This window comes from Cavia porcellus, unplaced genomic scaffold (assembly GCF_034190915.1).
Source record: "Cavia porcellus strain 051 isolate PalLab524CR breed Dunkin Hartley unplaced genomic scaffold, mCavPor4.1 scaffold_2, whole genome shotgun sequence".
Classification (NCBI taxonomy): domain Eukaryota; kingdom Metazoa; phylum Chordata; class Mammalia; order Rodentia; family Caviidae; genus Cavia; species Cavia porcellus.
Genome location: NW_026947485.1, coordinates 112,858,459 through 112,875,275, shown reverse-complemented (window position 1 = coordinate 112,875,275; position 16,817 = coordinate 112,858,459). Strand labels below are relative to the sequence as shown.

The 16,817-nt window shown below is 44.8% G+C and overlaps 1 protein-coding gene across 3 annotated transcripts in view; it reads right to left on the bottom strand.

Annotated features, from left to right (window-relative positions):
- Positions 1–16,563, bottom strand: part of Btc (betacellulin) — a 51,582-nt gene extending 35,019 nt beyond the window's left edge. Inside the window, exon 1 of one of the 3 annotated variants that reach the window (XM_013143686.3) lies at positions 16,388–16,563. In XM_013143686.3, the coding sequence (XP_012999140.1) occupies positions 16,388–16,490 (103 nt within the window). In that variant the 5' untranslated portion in view covers positions 16,491–16,563. The remainder of the gene's footprint in view (positions 1–16,387) is intronic. The other 2 variants (XM_013143684.3, XM_013143683.3) reach the window with 2 other exon arrangements.
- Between the last annotated feature and the right edge of the window lie 254 nt (positions 16,564–16,817).

Sequence of the window (16,817 nt, the reverse complement as noted above, 5' to 3'; positions counted from 1 at the left end):
GTCCTTTCACTTCCCAAATCTTTCCCTCAATCTATGCATATCACGCACACCTCTCTACCCTGCCGGACTCCAGAATTTCTGTGATGCATTAAAGCAATACAAGAAGAATGAAATAAATGGTGTTGACAGCTGCACTTGCTGAGTCTTTATAGGACTGCATTTAAAACACCAACTCCACTCACAAAATTAAAAAGAGCAAAGAAATCCCTGTCTACTCAGCAGTGAAAGACACCTGGAAGACTCTGCTTGAACAAAGAGCAGTTACCCCCGCTTTGGCTATGTCTCCATGTGCTGATACGCACCAGCTGGCTGAGCCATTTCCTTCTGCCTTCAGTTGACTCTAAGCAGTGTAAACAGGTCCAGTTGAGGTGCTGATGCAGAGTAATCTTTGAAGGTGGGTGACAACAGTCCCTGTTTCCCCACCCTGTGGCCCGCATCAAACTATGGTTGAGCTAGATGGGATGTAGGGCCACTGCTCCAGGGCTGTTACCCGGTTCAAGCCTCAAGATAAGAGGCTCTGACTTCCCAGTGCACAAAAGTTTGCTGAAATACTCCCCCTAACATTAAATGGTACCTCAGTTCTGTCATGCAGATTGGTCCTTCTGCATACCCTTCTCTCTGCATACTGTAGAGGGGCTTTTAGCTCTCCTAGCTGGCCCAGCTCACAGGACTCACATATCTCCTGCCATTCTCACCATCACTCATCCTCAAATCACTCCCCTCTTCATGAATTAATAAAATCTGGATTTGGCTCTGGGTCGAGGCCTTTGTTGTGATGAACCACTGTCTAGGCTGGACTTAGGACCCCTTTGGATCCCTATAGTTATAAATATGTGTTAGCATCTTTATTTTCGTTGTGGGTCACACTGCAAGTGGTAGATCAGAATTAACTCACTGGAATTCCAGTAACATTTCTCTGAGATTACAAGTACAAACTTCCCAGACCATGATGAGAAAGGCAAAGGGCTTCCTGTACTCCGTAAGTCGAATTTCCACTTACTTGTATACACTCTGAAGTTCTCAAGTTAAAATTACAGAATGTATTAAAAGCACAATCCCATCAGCCAGCACATGGTGAAGTCAGCAGGGGCAACACCAGCTTTCAACAGCAGATCCCAAAGCCACCGTGGGTACTGAGGTAAGCTGCCTGCAGCTGGGTCCACCACTTAACACAGATTCTGTGCCCAACTTGCATAGCCATGGCCGCTGTATTTGCCTCATCTCTGAGCTGAATTTTCCATTTTTAAAGCCAAGTACATTTGATATTTTCAAAGTAAATATAACATCACTAAATGCCCCTTCATCTGAAGATACATTGCAAATGTCTTCTTGTATATACTAAATACAATGAGTTCTTGCCATAAGAAATCAATTATGAGATTTAAACCACACTCCAATCCTTCTAGAAAATCCAGCTGCAGGCCAAAGGAGAAATTACCAATCTGTGAAAAAAAAAAAAAACCCAGAAATTGAAAGAACATTTCATTGTCAATGCACTGGAATTGTATTTCTATTAAAAGAAAGTATTGTAGAGGAATAGGAAAAGAACAACTTTGGCTAAAATGGAACTAGGTTTGAATCCTGGGTCTATGTTATAATTTTCAAATATGTGATGATGAATGTCACCCGACCAGCAAGCTTCAGGGTTTCCATTTTGTAGACTGAGGCCCGCAATACATAACTTGCATGACTGTGGGAAAGATTTAGTTATATGCTTACAGAAAAGTGGGGAAATTATGAATCTTTAACCTCAGTAATGCTATACCAAGAACAGCCACTCCAAAAGTAGTTACTATAGGAGACCAGAAGAATTACAGTTACACTGGAAAAAAGTTAGATCCTTGCTCTCATATAGATACTGACAAATTTCTACAGTTAGGATACAATTTGCCTTCCATATAAAATATATTTGTAGTGTATACTGTGAAAGATAGATGCATGAGCACAAACACACATGGTATCTTTCTATGGTGTGAATAGGTGTGAACACTTAGTTGGTCCCTCTACATGCCATTGCTTCCTGGCAGTGTTGAGGCAATTTGAAGCTACAATGTCTCCGCTCATTAATAGGAACATGGCATCTTCTACATGCGTCTCTGTCCTCTCAGAGCTATTCTTGCAGACACTCCGCATACCATTCAAGATCCTCACTGCTCCGGATTCAGTCAGTTGGCTAAATGATTCACTGACAGAAACACAGTCATTAAAGCTGGATAAGAGACAGCACACTACTGAACAACCACATGGATCATGTATGCATCAGATCGCCACATTTTGAAGAGACAATTAGGTTTCAAAAGTTCACATCAGTATTAGGAGCAAACACCGTACACATCCAGGGAATTTCCCATTGCATCATCACTTACCAGATGAAAAACAGAACCTCAAATGTGGCTGCTGCACATACAGTATTTCCATATTGAAAAAGAGGCTCTGTCCACCACGGAGGTGGGAAGAAACTAAGGGTGGAGTTGACGTTTGTCACTGGGCTCCCAGGAGCTCAGCCAAAGACCATGGCGTGGTGCAGCCGCCATTGGTGTGTGGCTGCCAGTTCTTTTCTGCATGTTTTTAGGGTCATCTTACAAATGATCATCTTCTTCCATACTACTTTAATGTTGCCCTAAGTATAATTCCTTTTTCAGTTTTTAGTTTTTATTAGTCCAGGTTTGCCAGACATGATGATCACACTCGTGGGGAGTGGGTGCATATACATGACATGTCTTTAATTTCTTTTCATCCTCTCCCCTCCTTCCCATTCTCTCCATCTCTTGACCGCCTCCCCTTTTGCCAAAGATCACTCTCCCTGCCTCCCATTAGCAGTCTTTTATTTTGTCTACTTTTCTTAAAGCAGGCTCTTCTGCAATCCAGAGTGCCTGACAGGTCTAGGAGCAGAGGCTGAGAGAGCAAAGACAGGATTAAGGTTCTCCTCAGGAAATCCAACAAGGAGGAAAAGAAAGGAAATAGAGAAAGGGGCAGAGAAATAACATGCATGTGTCTGTTGTGCTAGGCAAGGCTCCAAGGTGAGCATCACACAAGGGACACAGAAACCTGCTCTGATGGGCCTTGTCTGCGCTCACAAGGAGGTGGGTTTTGAGGACTGGGAACAACCAGACCCAAGCCTCTGCCCATGAGTCAGCACCATTTGCAGACTGGGGAGAGAGAACAAGGCCACACTAAGAAGCAAGCCCAGCCTGAGAACCAGTGCCATGTGCAGGCCGCCACCAGACTGGGAACAACCAGATTCCAGCCTCTTCTGGTGCCTGCACTGGCAAACAAGAAGTACCAATTCTTCCCCCAGCTTCCCATAAGCAACTGACTTATCAGGAGAAACACGGGCAGTGATGATAGCTATGGAAGTGAAATGCATTTGGATGCTAGTGGTGTTTGGTGTTTCACTGATCTTGCAAGTCTAGGGCCAAGGGTCTGATCATAGGTTCAGAGAACAGCAGTCCACATTGTGACATCTAGAGAAGATCTCCTGAGAGTTGCAGCCACTGTTGATTCCCTATGGTCTTGTTTTGAAGTCCTATATCATTTCCTTTGTTTTGTTGGGTTGGGTTTTATTCTATCTTCTTTTGGTTGATTATGTTAAATCTGATGGCAGGAGCAGCTATGTCAAGTAGAGCAAGATATATTATGGAAGCAATTTTGGACTTACTATTGGCTTGTTTTGAAGTCCTTTATTGTAAGCACTGTTCTGTTTTTATTGTTCCTACTCTATTCTCTTCTGTTTGATCTTTACTGTGTCTGAAGTTACCTGCAGCTATTTTGAAGACATCAAAAGACATGGTGGTAACTATTATCGATTTCATAATGTTTTGAAGTCCTGTATCTCTTGCACTGATTTGTTTTGATTGGTTTTATTCTGTTTTATCCTCTTTAAAATAAAATTTAAAAAAGAGGAAAAGGAGGGGTGGCCCTAACCTGATCACTTTCACCACCAATCTCTCACTGGACAGGACTCCTCCCAGGGAGTGCTCATCTCTCAGCTCTGGTCTCTGTTGGACAAGTGGCTAGAATGTGGGTCCATGGCAGTGACCTTTCATTGTATCCCAGATTGGGGTCAGATGGTGTGGAAGGGAACAGAACAGGAGGCACAACAAGGGAGCAAGACCTGAGGAGGCACAATGCATCCACCCCAGTGAGGAATGCAGGCCCTGGAATGTCTCATGGGGACAGTGGGCTGGACATGGGGATGGTCTGCTTTTCCAGACAGACAGACACAAAGACAGAGAGACAGACAGAGAGAGACAGAGAGAGAGAGAGAGAGAGAGAGAGAGAGAGAGAGAGAGAGATTTAGGTAAGTATATTTTAAGTGCCAGGTACATAGAAAATAAATTCTCCTGGAATTCCAAAGAAAGGCAGTGTGATAAACTGGAGAAACTTCCAGCAAGAAGCAGGGGGTAAACTGAGGCAGGGGCTTGGTCCATGTGGAGACCACGTGCAGAACTATTCAGATGGAGTCGGGTGGGGCCCAAAATCACTAAGAAAGAAGGGCCCTCTTGACATGTGGTGTGGCTGTGAAGTGACTCAACAGACTTTCTTGTGTCACTCAGGAGAGTAAGACTCAGTTAAGAGCAGTCACACCGCCCATCTCCAGCTGTGGCTTTGCAGTGCCTGCTCATATCCGGAACAACAGATTCTTAATAAAGCCTCTGACTGTCTGGAAACTGCTCACTGCCTGAGTACCTCACTCTGGTGACTGCTGAGGCACAGCAATCACAAAACAAGGCACACTGTTTGAGCCAGGCTTCTGCAAAAGCCCATGGGAGTGAAGCTCACTACTCAGGCTGTGGGCTCATTTCACAACTGTAGCAGGCTCATTGTCGCATTTCTTCTCCTCCGCTGCAAGGTTATGGTCATCTACCTACAAATGAATGGGCATTTTTCTCACAGCAGTTTTTTATTATTGGAAATCACATTCATGACCTCACACTTGCCAGGCAGGTGCTGTGCCACTGACTGTATCCCTGGCTCTTCTTTTGCAGATGGCAAAGCTAAAACTGTGTCTTTTACACAGCCATATTTAAACTTTTGTCAGCGTACCTTATCAGCTGTAGTTGTGCCTTTCCCACCTTTACTGTAAGATCCAGGTAATAACTGCTATCCAACTCAATAGTGAAGCAAAAAGCATGCAGTCTTTATGGCAAACCTGAACCCCATCCACAGAATGGGTCCAAGATGAAGATGATGAGCAGAAAGTGACTGAATCTAGGTTTTTGTTGGGAAAAAACACCAGTACTTTTCTCTTTCAGAACTATTTGTTTTGCAACTCTATCACCCTGCATTCATGGGGACATCACAGACCGTGGAAGGCATCTGGTCCATCTGCTGCCTCATCCAGAAATGCCCCCTGGACACCTCTGTAAGTGCCACCTTGTGCCAGGCCCAAGAAGTGCTCCACATCCCAAGGCAGCTACCTACATGCTTGTCAAATCTCCAGCAGTGAGAAAAATTCTCAAATCCAGCTGTGAGCTGCTGCCTGCCATGGAATTCTAGTGCACCGACCTAGGTGCTATCTCTGAGCCTCGCAGGGGAGCAGTTGCTGAGACAACTTTTCCACGTGGAGTTGGCATTCATAAGCCAACTCCTCCCTCTCCCAACCTCAACTCTGACTGCTTTCCTCTTAGCAACTTAGGGTTCTGACTACCCAAGCCCCTCAAGGGCACCCCGACGTCTTCCTAACTCCCCTCCTGACCTTAGCCTCCCCCGTATGCAGCCCTGGGTCTGGCCACCCCCGCACAATCCCCATCCAGAATCCAGCCCTTCCTAGCTTTCTGATTCATGTTTCCATTGTCCTCAACTCTCTATTCTTTTGCTGACTCCTGCACCACAAATCCTGATGCTGCCAATACTCCACTGTGGGCATTTGCCTCCCAATATTTTATTGTGGTAAACAAATATAACCAAATTTTCTATCTTAATGATTTTAAGTAAGCAGGCTCAGTGGTGTTCAAAACATTTACTTTGTGCTGCTGTCCGCACCCACCACCTCCAGAGTTCTTTTTAATTTGTAAAATTGAAGCTATGTGACTCTACACCTCCTGGGCCCACTCCACTTTCTGGCTCTGTCCTCTTATTCTATCTCTGTCCTTTCTTATCTCAATAGTCTCACAAAACACCCCTGACTTGCTATTTGAACAAAATCTTACTGTGGATTCATGTGTGCCAGTCAGGGTGCTGGCCCCTGAAATAATAATTAAGTGACTCATTTAGGTTTCCAGTCCTCTGCTCTAAGCTGGTTGTTTTCCAAGTTAACAAGTGATGGGAATATCTTGTCAAGTCCCCTTTCCTACACAAACTTTTTGTATTGGAATATTTCACATTTACAGAATGGTTGTAAAAGGCAGACAGTTCCCAATGTATGCTTCCTTCAAATATTATCAACTTATACTCCTGTGATGTGTTTATCAAAACAAGAAAGCAGCCTTAGTACATTGCTGTGGCCTAAATTCCATGCTTTGTTCTGATTCTATCATATTTTCTTTAATCTTCATTGACAATGGGATTACTACTCATGTATTTTGTAGATTATCCTTCCGTTTTTGGTTTGTCTGATGTTGTTGTCATACTTGGACTCAGATTAGAGACTTTTTCAAAGAATAGTACATGGGTGAAATGTTCACATTACCTTTTAAGGGGTGTGTGACATTATGGTGATGTCAACTTTGATCTCTTGATTACAGCAGAATTTACCAAATTTCTCCACTATAAAGTTACTATATTTCCCTTTAATCCTCTCTCTCTCTCATTTTGGAGGGGAAATAAGAAAATTCAACCCAAGATCTATCTTCTTAGAAAGTTTCTAAGTATACCATACAGTGTTGTCAAGTACAGGTACTTAACTGTCCTGTAGATCCACACAGCTTACTGATTTCAGGTCCCTGAATCTTTGCATCCTTCTGGTGCAATCGCCTCATTTCTCTTTAACATCAGCCTCTGGACACCATCGTTCCTACTCCCTGCTTCTGAGTTTGACAGTTTTAGATTCCTCTTGTGAGTACAGAACTTCCACTGCTGGATGTGCACCTCAAGAATTTGATGTTGGGGTCTTGAGGAGGCCCCCATTGTGGTTGATCAATGCTATGATTATCATAGCATTGTTCATAATATCCAAGCTATGGACCTAGCCTAAGTGCCCTCAGACATGTAGATGGCTAAAGAAGCATGATATATATGTGCAGTGGCATGTTATCCAGCCTTGAAGATAAGAAAATCCTGCCACTGGTAACATATTCTATTCTTTGAAAGCAATTTTTAATGTCTATCCTACACTCAGCGGAAATGATGAATTAATATCCACCCCCAGAGGGAGGGAGGTGCACATAAAACAATCACAATCATTCTGAGGAAAGTTTGCTTCTTCTCCAAGAAAGTCTTTTCTCAGTGCCTATCAAACTGGACTCTATTCAGTCAGTGGAGAGACACAATAACCTTCCATTTTTACATTCCCTAGAAGAATGACATTGAGTCTACTACTGTAATTTGAGGTCAATTCTCCCTTTACCAAATGCCCGCTGGACCCCTAAAGATCCCAGATACAGTTCCCATCCCACAACACAGTGGATTCCCTTTCCAATATGACACCATAGCATTGACCCCTCTCTCAGACTAGCAGCTTTGACACAGATTTTAATTTTGGTTTTCCCTCCTTTACCTACACATGACTCATTGTATTAGATAAATTCTGGCTTTGAAGTATTTGTTAAACTTGTTCCTTTCTCCAGGTCTAACAAAGCCAGAGTTGGGCCAGCAGCTTTCCCTTGATTACCTCTTTCCTCATCTGATTCATTCTGCACATGCTAGAGCAATCTCAAAACACTGCATTCATTGACTGCCACCCTGTTAAAATCGGCACTTTTAACCCATTTCCACAAGGCCCTCAGATGTGAATAAGGGGCAGAAAGCTGTCCCTTCCATTACAGAATGCAGCTGCCACATACTAAGGTAGAGTTTGAGTGGGAAAATAGTAGAGTGCATTTGGTTTCTCTAAGTGTTGTCTATTCATAAATCAATTCTTTTGAATGTGCATTAAATTGTATTCATTAAACTTTAATGATTTTTATTTAGTCATTAAAATATTTGTGTCTTATAACAAATATTAGGGCTCCCCTACGATAGACCCAGAACCATCTGCTGAGTCAGAGCCACATCTAACAGGAAAACTGGCAGTGCCTGAGCAGGGGTTCAGAGAAAAGCCAGGTGCCGGGCCCCTCATCTGGAGCTGGGGAGAAGGTAGCAGTTCTTCACCATGCTGTTGGAACCTTGTCAAGGCAGCCTGGACGTTTCCACAGATTTCAACAAACTCCTCATGAAAACAAGGAAAGCTTTAATCTGTCACAGAGTACAAATTTATCCAAATTACAGGCTCATTGGCCCCCAATTCCCAGGAAATCTTACAGAGATGGAGGTGACACTGCATCAAGAATTCAGGGTCTTCACAAGTTGGTCCTTTGCTCTGGGCATGTGTGTCTCCTCTCTTTTAAGTACCCAAAAATGACAACTATTAATTTTTCCACCATCTAGTTCTTCTCCCATGTTTTCCTCCACCAACATCAGGGGGGAATTGAATCACAAATCATTTCTGTGCCCATTATAAATTCTCCTTTTCCAAGGTCACATTTAACATGTACTATTGCTATATAAACTTTGCTGTGGTTGATCAATTCTTTGCTGCATACATTTTGAACATTTTTAGCCAGTACATTATAAACTCTTCTTAGAAAGACAATGGCTTGTAATTAAACTATTCTCACTAACTCATGAATGCTTAACGGTTTCAGACACACTTCAAGACATTCTTAAGTATACCTGAAAATAGTAAAACTTTAAATAGTAAAAATTTCAGTTCTCAGGATGGGAGCCACTGGCATTTACTGGGACCCTTGCCATGCCAGTACCTAGAGCATGGGGAAACCAAGCAAACCCTCCCAGCCTGGAGAGCAGCTGTGAGCATGGCAAGCTGTGGTGTCCCAGGATGAAGCCTCCGGTGTTTACTGGGACCTGTGCCATGCTGGGACCTGGACTGCTGGGAAATCAAGCAATCCCTCCCCACTTGCCTGTTTTGTTTTGTTGAACTTCAATGTACATGAAAGTATGGAAAGCTATTTTGAAGAGAACGAGAGACTCTACGACAGCCATTAGTGACTTCCCTATTGTCTGGTTTTGAAGACCTAAAACACCTTCCTAATTCTGTTCGGATCAGTTTTATACTATGTTGTTTTGTATAATTATCTATATGTGAGGACATGGACAACCATTTGGAAAAAAACAAGAGACAATATAATATACAATGAAGATCTCAGGTCATCTAGCTTTGAAATTTGTATCTCTTACATTGCTTTCTTATGTCCTATTTTGTTCTGTTTTGTTGTGCTTTATTTTATGCCCTTTACAATAAAAATTTTTTAAAAATTTTTCAATTCTCTGTGATAGGAAATGTTTTTGAAATAACAATAGCACTTCCCATCAGCCCCTCTGGCACTATACCATGGCCAAGGAAGTCCTACTTTTGGACAGGTGCATGCTTGTTGATCTCATTCTGTCCGGTCAGCATGCTCGGCAAACCATGTCCATCTACCATGCTGGCAAGGAATCGTCTAACATAAGTCACCAGCAGCAACTCCGAAGGCATCGCAGATGGAGAATCTGGCAGGTGTGGGAGGTGAAGGGTTCTTAGTTTCTGCTTTTGGAAGCAAGGAGAGGAAGAAGGAGAGACAGAGATAACTGCACAGTTTACAACAAGCCCTGGGTGGCACCGTAAAGCAGCACCGTGGGTAAGAGGACTTCCTGAACTATCTTAATCCATTCTTTCTTCAGTGCTTACTTAACACTTACCCTGGAGAGATGCTATTCTAGTACTGCCATGTAACTGTCACTGAAATAGACAAATTCCTCCTTCTTAGATCACACTCCTGAAATAATTTAAAAGTGATCTCCATATTCACAACATTGAGAACAATAATTTTATGCTAAACATTAACTTGTGAATTTTTCTACTACGATCTTTCCCTGAATTATCTCACTTTATCTTCAAAATAACCCCACACCCCTAGATAGCAACTACACTATTATTATCATTGCTATTATTATTCTATACATGGAGAGGGGGTTAGAGAAGTTCAGCAACTTTCTCAATGTTACAAAGCAATTCTTGTGGAACAACTTGAAATGTTTATGTATAGCTGTTTGCACGTAAGAGTCTAAGGAAGTTGTTTCAATTTTCCACTTGCGCTCATGGCTCAGGTCTGATTTCTATGTCTGAACTCAGCATCAAGCAAGAACTAGAAAGCAGCTGATGCAAGGAATTAGGATGGAAATTTGCAGGTGACGGAGAATCTATGAGGCATGTTTAAAACAGACATGCACTGGACTTTGGCAGTTTTATTTTTCACATTATTCCTTCCTAACAAAAGAAGTCAAATTAAAACTCATTTGAAAAATTTTATCTACTATCTATTTCATAACTAGAAAGAGCAAGGATTCAAGAGACGCAGACAACAGAAGGTTTTCCCATCAATTAGCAGACTCCAGTTGCATTCAGAAAGTACCCAGAATCACAATACCAAAAGATGATTTCATCTCTGTTTCCCTATTATTTGTTATAGTGCCTCATGCTTGTCCAGAATTTATTCTATCCTAGGCATATCACCTGTGGCTTGCACAGTCAAGAAGTTAGCACACATGGTAGTCATGATTTTATTAATGTTCATGCGGAAACTGAGTCCGCAACTTGCCAAGAGCTCCAGGATGGTGAGCCATGGAGGCAGGGATCACACATTGCCCACCTCAGAACCGGTTCCTTCAGCCCACTGTGTCAGTCATAGGTACATAGGGCCATCAGGAAGAATATGAAGCAATGTCACCACTCCCACCCACCCACCGGTGCATCCCCTAGATGTCACTGTATGGTGAGCATACAGGGAAGGCACTGGGTCACTGCCCCAGTTCAGGGTAGTAGGGTCCCAGAGGCCTGGAGTAATGCCATCACAGATCAAGGTCAATTGCTCATGCTGATGAACACCACGTGAACACTGTCAACTGTGATGACCTGAACTGTGTATGAGCAGACTGGGTGTCCTGGATGGAATGGAGAACCAGAAGTCCAGATACCTGTGGCACACTGCATCTAGGGATGGCAGAGATACATAGGTAGGTAGCACCAGCGAAGGGACAGGAGACAGAGAGGATGAACCTCCTTGTTTTTTAAATAAATCCAAAGAACTGAATTCTGGATTTGAGTTTTCCACTGCAATGCCACTTTGCATCCCTGTCTTTAGTACCCTACCTTTCCCTGTCTACTACACTCAGCATGGAATGTCACTTACTATGGTCCAGGCCCTCAAGTCACACTTAGAACTTAGAACCCTTTGGGCCCAGATCCACTCCTACAGATGGGGTAGTAATGACATCTAACTCCTGGGCTTGGTGGGCAATGCTGTGTGCACAAAATGGGTTAGTGAGCACTTAGACCCCAGCCTAGGGCCTCACTACTTAACTGTGTTTGCTGTTGTGTTGACTGTGAAGAGCAAATGTACTAGGCATGAAAATGTATTTTGAGTTCTAAAGGCGCACCCAAAGCAAGAGTCACTATGTTCCATTCCACAACGAAGGTCAAGCAGATGTGTGAGTCCACACAATGTCCTGGGTCTGTCTCTAGAATTTTGCAGAGAAGGAACTGTTATATTTGTAACCCATTCCTCTCTACAGCTCACTCAGCACTTTTAAATAAGAAGGCTAACTACGAACATTGTTATGCTTTCTGTTCCACTTTGCAATTAATATCTCTCTTCTACAAATGATTAAAAATAACACACTGCATATCCAAAGAAGAAAAAATGTAAAGAATGAATGAAAGTATTTCATGGTTGATTGACCTTGTTGAGAAGCAAACTAGTCAACTGTCTAATTGATGTAAATTAAGATTAAATAACTCTCTCCAGTCTTTTAAAAAAATAATTCTCCTCGTCTCTTCAAATTCTTACAATTAGAGATTCATTTGAGCTACTAAAATTCCTTTTTAAAGATACAAAGAAGTATTGGGAAGCTGGCCTTCAGCCTACTTTAATCAGACTATTTTCCTCTTGAATTGGAGGTGTCATATTTCTGACAATGCAATCTATGAATTGTTTTGTGGCAGTATGAACAACTGGGATTATCTCTTAAGATCCATTAGTAATAAATGAAGCACAGAGGCAAGTCAAGGTAGTGCAGAGAGCACAGCTCTTGGAGTTTTGGGTCTTGGAGACCCAAGTTTGAGTCCCAGGAATAAGATATGTCTTAGAGTACCACTTAAGTCTCCAAGTGTTAGCTTCTGCATGTATAAAGGTGGGCTGTTAATAACAGCTTCCACCTCCTGGAGATGCGCTGAGAGTTAAAGGGAATCCAGCCTTCCTCCCCCAGCCTCCTGCCAGGGAATTAGTTCTGAACATCCTGACCTAATGGCAAGACTGATTTAAGAATAGTGCTAGCTACGTATCCTCCTTGGGACCACCTAGGAAACATTACTCCACAGATGCTGGGCAGTTGATCCTCACTGCTGTCCACAGGGTGAGCTCCAGTCTCAGAGCAGTGTGAAGGAACCGGGAAGTTGATTCACCAAAGCCTCTGTGTCTGAGTTTTAAATTCTTCATATGAGCAAGCAAACCTGCTTGTTTCAAAGGGAAGTTGAGGGCTACTTAATTCAAAACATTTTGCACCTGCTGAACAAGTGATTTTGGAATACACTTCACTTACACACGTGAGTACTGGTATTAAACAGTTGCCAGGCTAGGAAGGCTGGACCTGCAAATCTTAGAGTCAAAAATTGCGTTCCCCAAAATCTTTGTCTTTTGTCCTCCACCTGAAGTATAAATACTCCGAGTTGAAAGGAGTCTTCTATCACACAAATATATTCAAGGCGTCTTCACTTACACAGTGCCATGAATCCTAACAGACACTCATCAAATATGTGGTGAATGAGGTCAGTGGACGGAGGATATTAGATACTCAGACACTATTTTGCCTTCCCCCAAAGCCCTCACAGATGAAATAAAACCAATGCTTTGAAAATACAGTAATGATAGCCAATGTAGTGTCTGCTAACCTAATCTTTACCTACAGACTTTAACATGAAACACTCGCCTTTAAGTCTATCTTGTAAGTGCATTGTGAAATTCAAGTTTTCTGTGAGTGACCTGGAAACACAACCCCAATTACTGTTTATGCAGGATCTTTGGTTCAAACTGTCCAAAATTCACACTAGGCTTTGGGGATACAACCACTGAGAAGTTAGAAAGCTCCATCCTTGGAGCCAAGGAGGTGATTTCTGTGACTGGATTTAAAAATGGCATAGGCACAGGCTCAGGATGAAGTCATGTGGGGTGTTCCCTGCTATCTGTGAGACTAAACTGAGGGTTGGCTCCTCATTATTGAAAGAATCAGAAACAGACATGAATGAAGACCTAGTCCCATACCCACAAGGCTCAGAGCCGGCAGTCATTCTAACGGGATTATTTCTCATCCTGGATAACGTAGGCAGAAAAATAGAAGTCTCTTGTCTCTTCTTTGGCAGTTCTCTCTCAACTTCTGAAATTAAATTCCAATAATAAACAGATCTGTCGGGCTGAGGATGTGGCTAAGTGGTAGAGTTCTTGCTTTGCATGCAAAAGTTCAATCCCCAACACCAACAAAAACAAACAAACAAAAGAAAAAGGATCCATTAACAAAAGAACACAGTTGAAAAAATTCCATTTTTGGGTGAAATGATATCAAGAGGCTCAAAATTTCTAACAATATTTTTAAACTATCTTTAAATCATTGGAGTAAAATCAAATCAAGTCAATGTATATAAAGGATACCAATAACATATATGCATATGTGTGTATGTTTTATATAATTACAATATATGGACATAATTTATATCCATGTTAAATTTACATATATAAATTTAATCATCCTAGCTGGTAGGATTCAGGTCTAGAAAGTCCCCTAAAAGCTCATGTTTTCAGAGGCAGGGCTTTGGGAATGACTGAGTCATGGGTAGATACACTCATCGTCGGATTAATCTGATGAGTTCCACTGAGCTCACTGTTAGGAAGCAGGCCCGGAGCTGGAGGAGATGGTCACAAGGGGTGGGCGTGGCCTGCCAGGATCATCTCCCTCTCTGCCCCTTCCTCTGCTCTCCGCTTCCTGGCTGGCAGGGCTTGAGTACTTTTTCTCCCTCCTTGCTCTCCTGCCATGTGTCCTGTCTCTGCCCTCCTCTCCTCTAAGCAGTGAGTGTGGGTGTTTCCTCCCAACAAGAGCAAAATGACAAAGACAGTGTGGCATATCATCTCCAACTCCATCTCCCCTTATCTGTCAGAATTAAAATTGCCTTGTGTAGATCCATCTACTAAACCCAAGGGGTGCCTACTAAGGAGTGTCCACATTTGTGGTCCATAGGAGCGATCCTCGATTTGCTGTGTGCTAGAGAAGAGCATGGCAGCACAGGTGTGGTCACCTAAAGAGACCCCTACATAAGGGGAAGACAACCACCAGGAAGTTGTGACTACAGGTATCTCGGGAGTGCAGGAGGGCAGCTGCAGGCCAGCCTCTAGTGACCACACCTCTCACAAAAGCACATAAACACGTGTGGTTTAAATTGAGGGTAGGGCTTCCCAGTAAGATACAAATGATGGTGACAGGAATGCTTCACAGGAACAGTGAGGACATCAACTTATGTCCCTTGACATTCACAGAGTATAACTACCAGGGAGTTCCCGAGCCTGAATTCAGTTTTTAGAGGCCACGCTCCCACACAGAGGCTGGGTGCTGAGCGTTCAAACAGCACTGAGTTGAAGTTGTCGGTGGTGGTATTTTGTTTGTTTATCTCTAACTTTTGACAAGTTTTGAGTGACAGTAAAAGTGGAAATAAAGAATGTCATCAAGCTTGGGTAGCTGTGTCCCCGCAGGGCACCCTGCAGCCCCATCCATCTCTTCTAAGTGGTCATTTGTACAGTTACTCCCTGATTCAGACCCTGTGGTGATTCGCACCTAACTGAATGTTCATTTGCATCCAAATGTGTTAACCTGACTTTTCTGGGTTCTTAGAGCCTCTGCTTTCTGCTGGGGTGCTTGCTGCCCTCCCTGGACAGGGCATTCTCCCTGTCATCACCAGCCGGCACTAAGTGGCTTCCCTGAGGGAGGCTGTGGGCTCCTTTCTGCCCCTGGTTCCCCACTGGCATCCCAGCTGCCCCAGGTGGAGGAGGAGCATGCAGAGTTTCTGAGCTGTCCCCAGGCCCAAACTCAGGGCATGGCTCTTCCTCAGGTGCCATAGGCCTCCAGGGATGACACTCTGCCCACCTGTCAGGGCAGGCAGCCAGCCCCTGCCTTGGGACTTTGATCCTAAATCCAGTCCTCCTCACTCAAGTTCAGGACCCTGCAAGCCACCCGGGCCACTCCCAAGACACAGCCAAAGGAAAACTCAGAGACTGTCATCACTTTTGCTTCCCTAGAAGAAAGTTCTGTCCTCTCTTACACAGTGTCCCCTTCCAGGATGGAAGGTAGGAGTGATGTCCAGGTGCCCCTTAGGCCAGGAAAGCCCCTTCCAAAGCTACAATGCCTACTGCCACACGTCAGCTAGGACCATTGAGTCAGTTCCCTCCTTGTACTCCATACAGCCATAGAAGCAGAGGGCACCGCCCAGGTGGAACAATCTCCCCACCCAGGTGCCTTCTCGCCCCATGCATTTGGAGGGGCATGGCCTCCCTGAAGCCAGCCTGAGTCCCACAGGGGCCTGGGAGCTGGGGTGAGTGCCTGCCGCCTGCTTAGGCCACCGACACCTGCTTCTCACCCCAAGGTTACACCCAAAGGTCCTGAACCTGCCCACCATAACCCTAATGAAGGAAATGCTTCCTCTCTGGTGTCTGTCTCCTTCTTCAGGTGTGCATGTATATCAATCACAAATGTCCCATAATCATGCCATCTCCCCTCCCTGCATCCCTACAGCCACGTAAGCAAGGTCTCAGAAGCTGTCTTCCTTCCCAGACACCCAATGTTCAGGAAGAACGTGGAGGCTCCTTCTCCCAGCCAGCAAGTCCACAGCGCCTGTGCCTAGGCCCTCAGAACATGCTAAGGGCCAATCAATATCTCTCCATCTTGGCTAGGCCAGGTCTGCAGCCAGCTCTCTCCACCCTCCTCCTGCAGGACCAGCACCCCTTTCAGCCCCCAGGTCACCCCTGGACTCCAGGCTTCTGCCATGCACTCCCTCCCTCCACTAGGGTCCCCGAAGTCACCCTGATCCTCGCGGGGTTCAGGGCACCCCGAGACAGGTGCAGGGCTCCTGCTGGCCCCTGCCTGCTCGCGGGTCCTGTCTGAGCCCTGTCTCCTTCCCAGTCCTGCTCCTGTCCCGGTTCCCGTCCCGGCTCACCCAGGCCCAGGAGCAGCAGCAGCGGTGGCGGCAGCGTGGTCTCGGCTCTGCAGCGCGGGGTGGGCCGGTCCGTCACCGTCCCCGTCCGGTTTCCTGTCCCCATTCCCGTTCCGTCCCGCTCCCGCCCGGCAGCGCTTGGCCGCCTGGAGCTGGAAGAGAAGGCGGTAGCACTCGAGTTCCAGCTCGAGGGCGCCCCCTATTTATATCCCGCCCGCACCTCAGGCCCGCTCTGAGTGACACCTGTGTCCCCCGCCCGGGCACCCACGTGGTGGGACCCAGCACTGAGCCAGGACGGGCAGGAGGGGAGGGGCGACCTCCGGAGCCCATGAGCCAGAACACACCAGGCCAGGAGACACCTGAGACGGCAGTCGCGTTGCCTGCCCCGGGCAGGGGAGTCACAGCTCAGGTTCTGGGCAGGGGACTCAGGTCT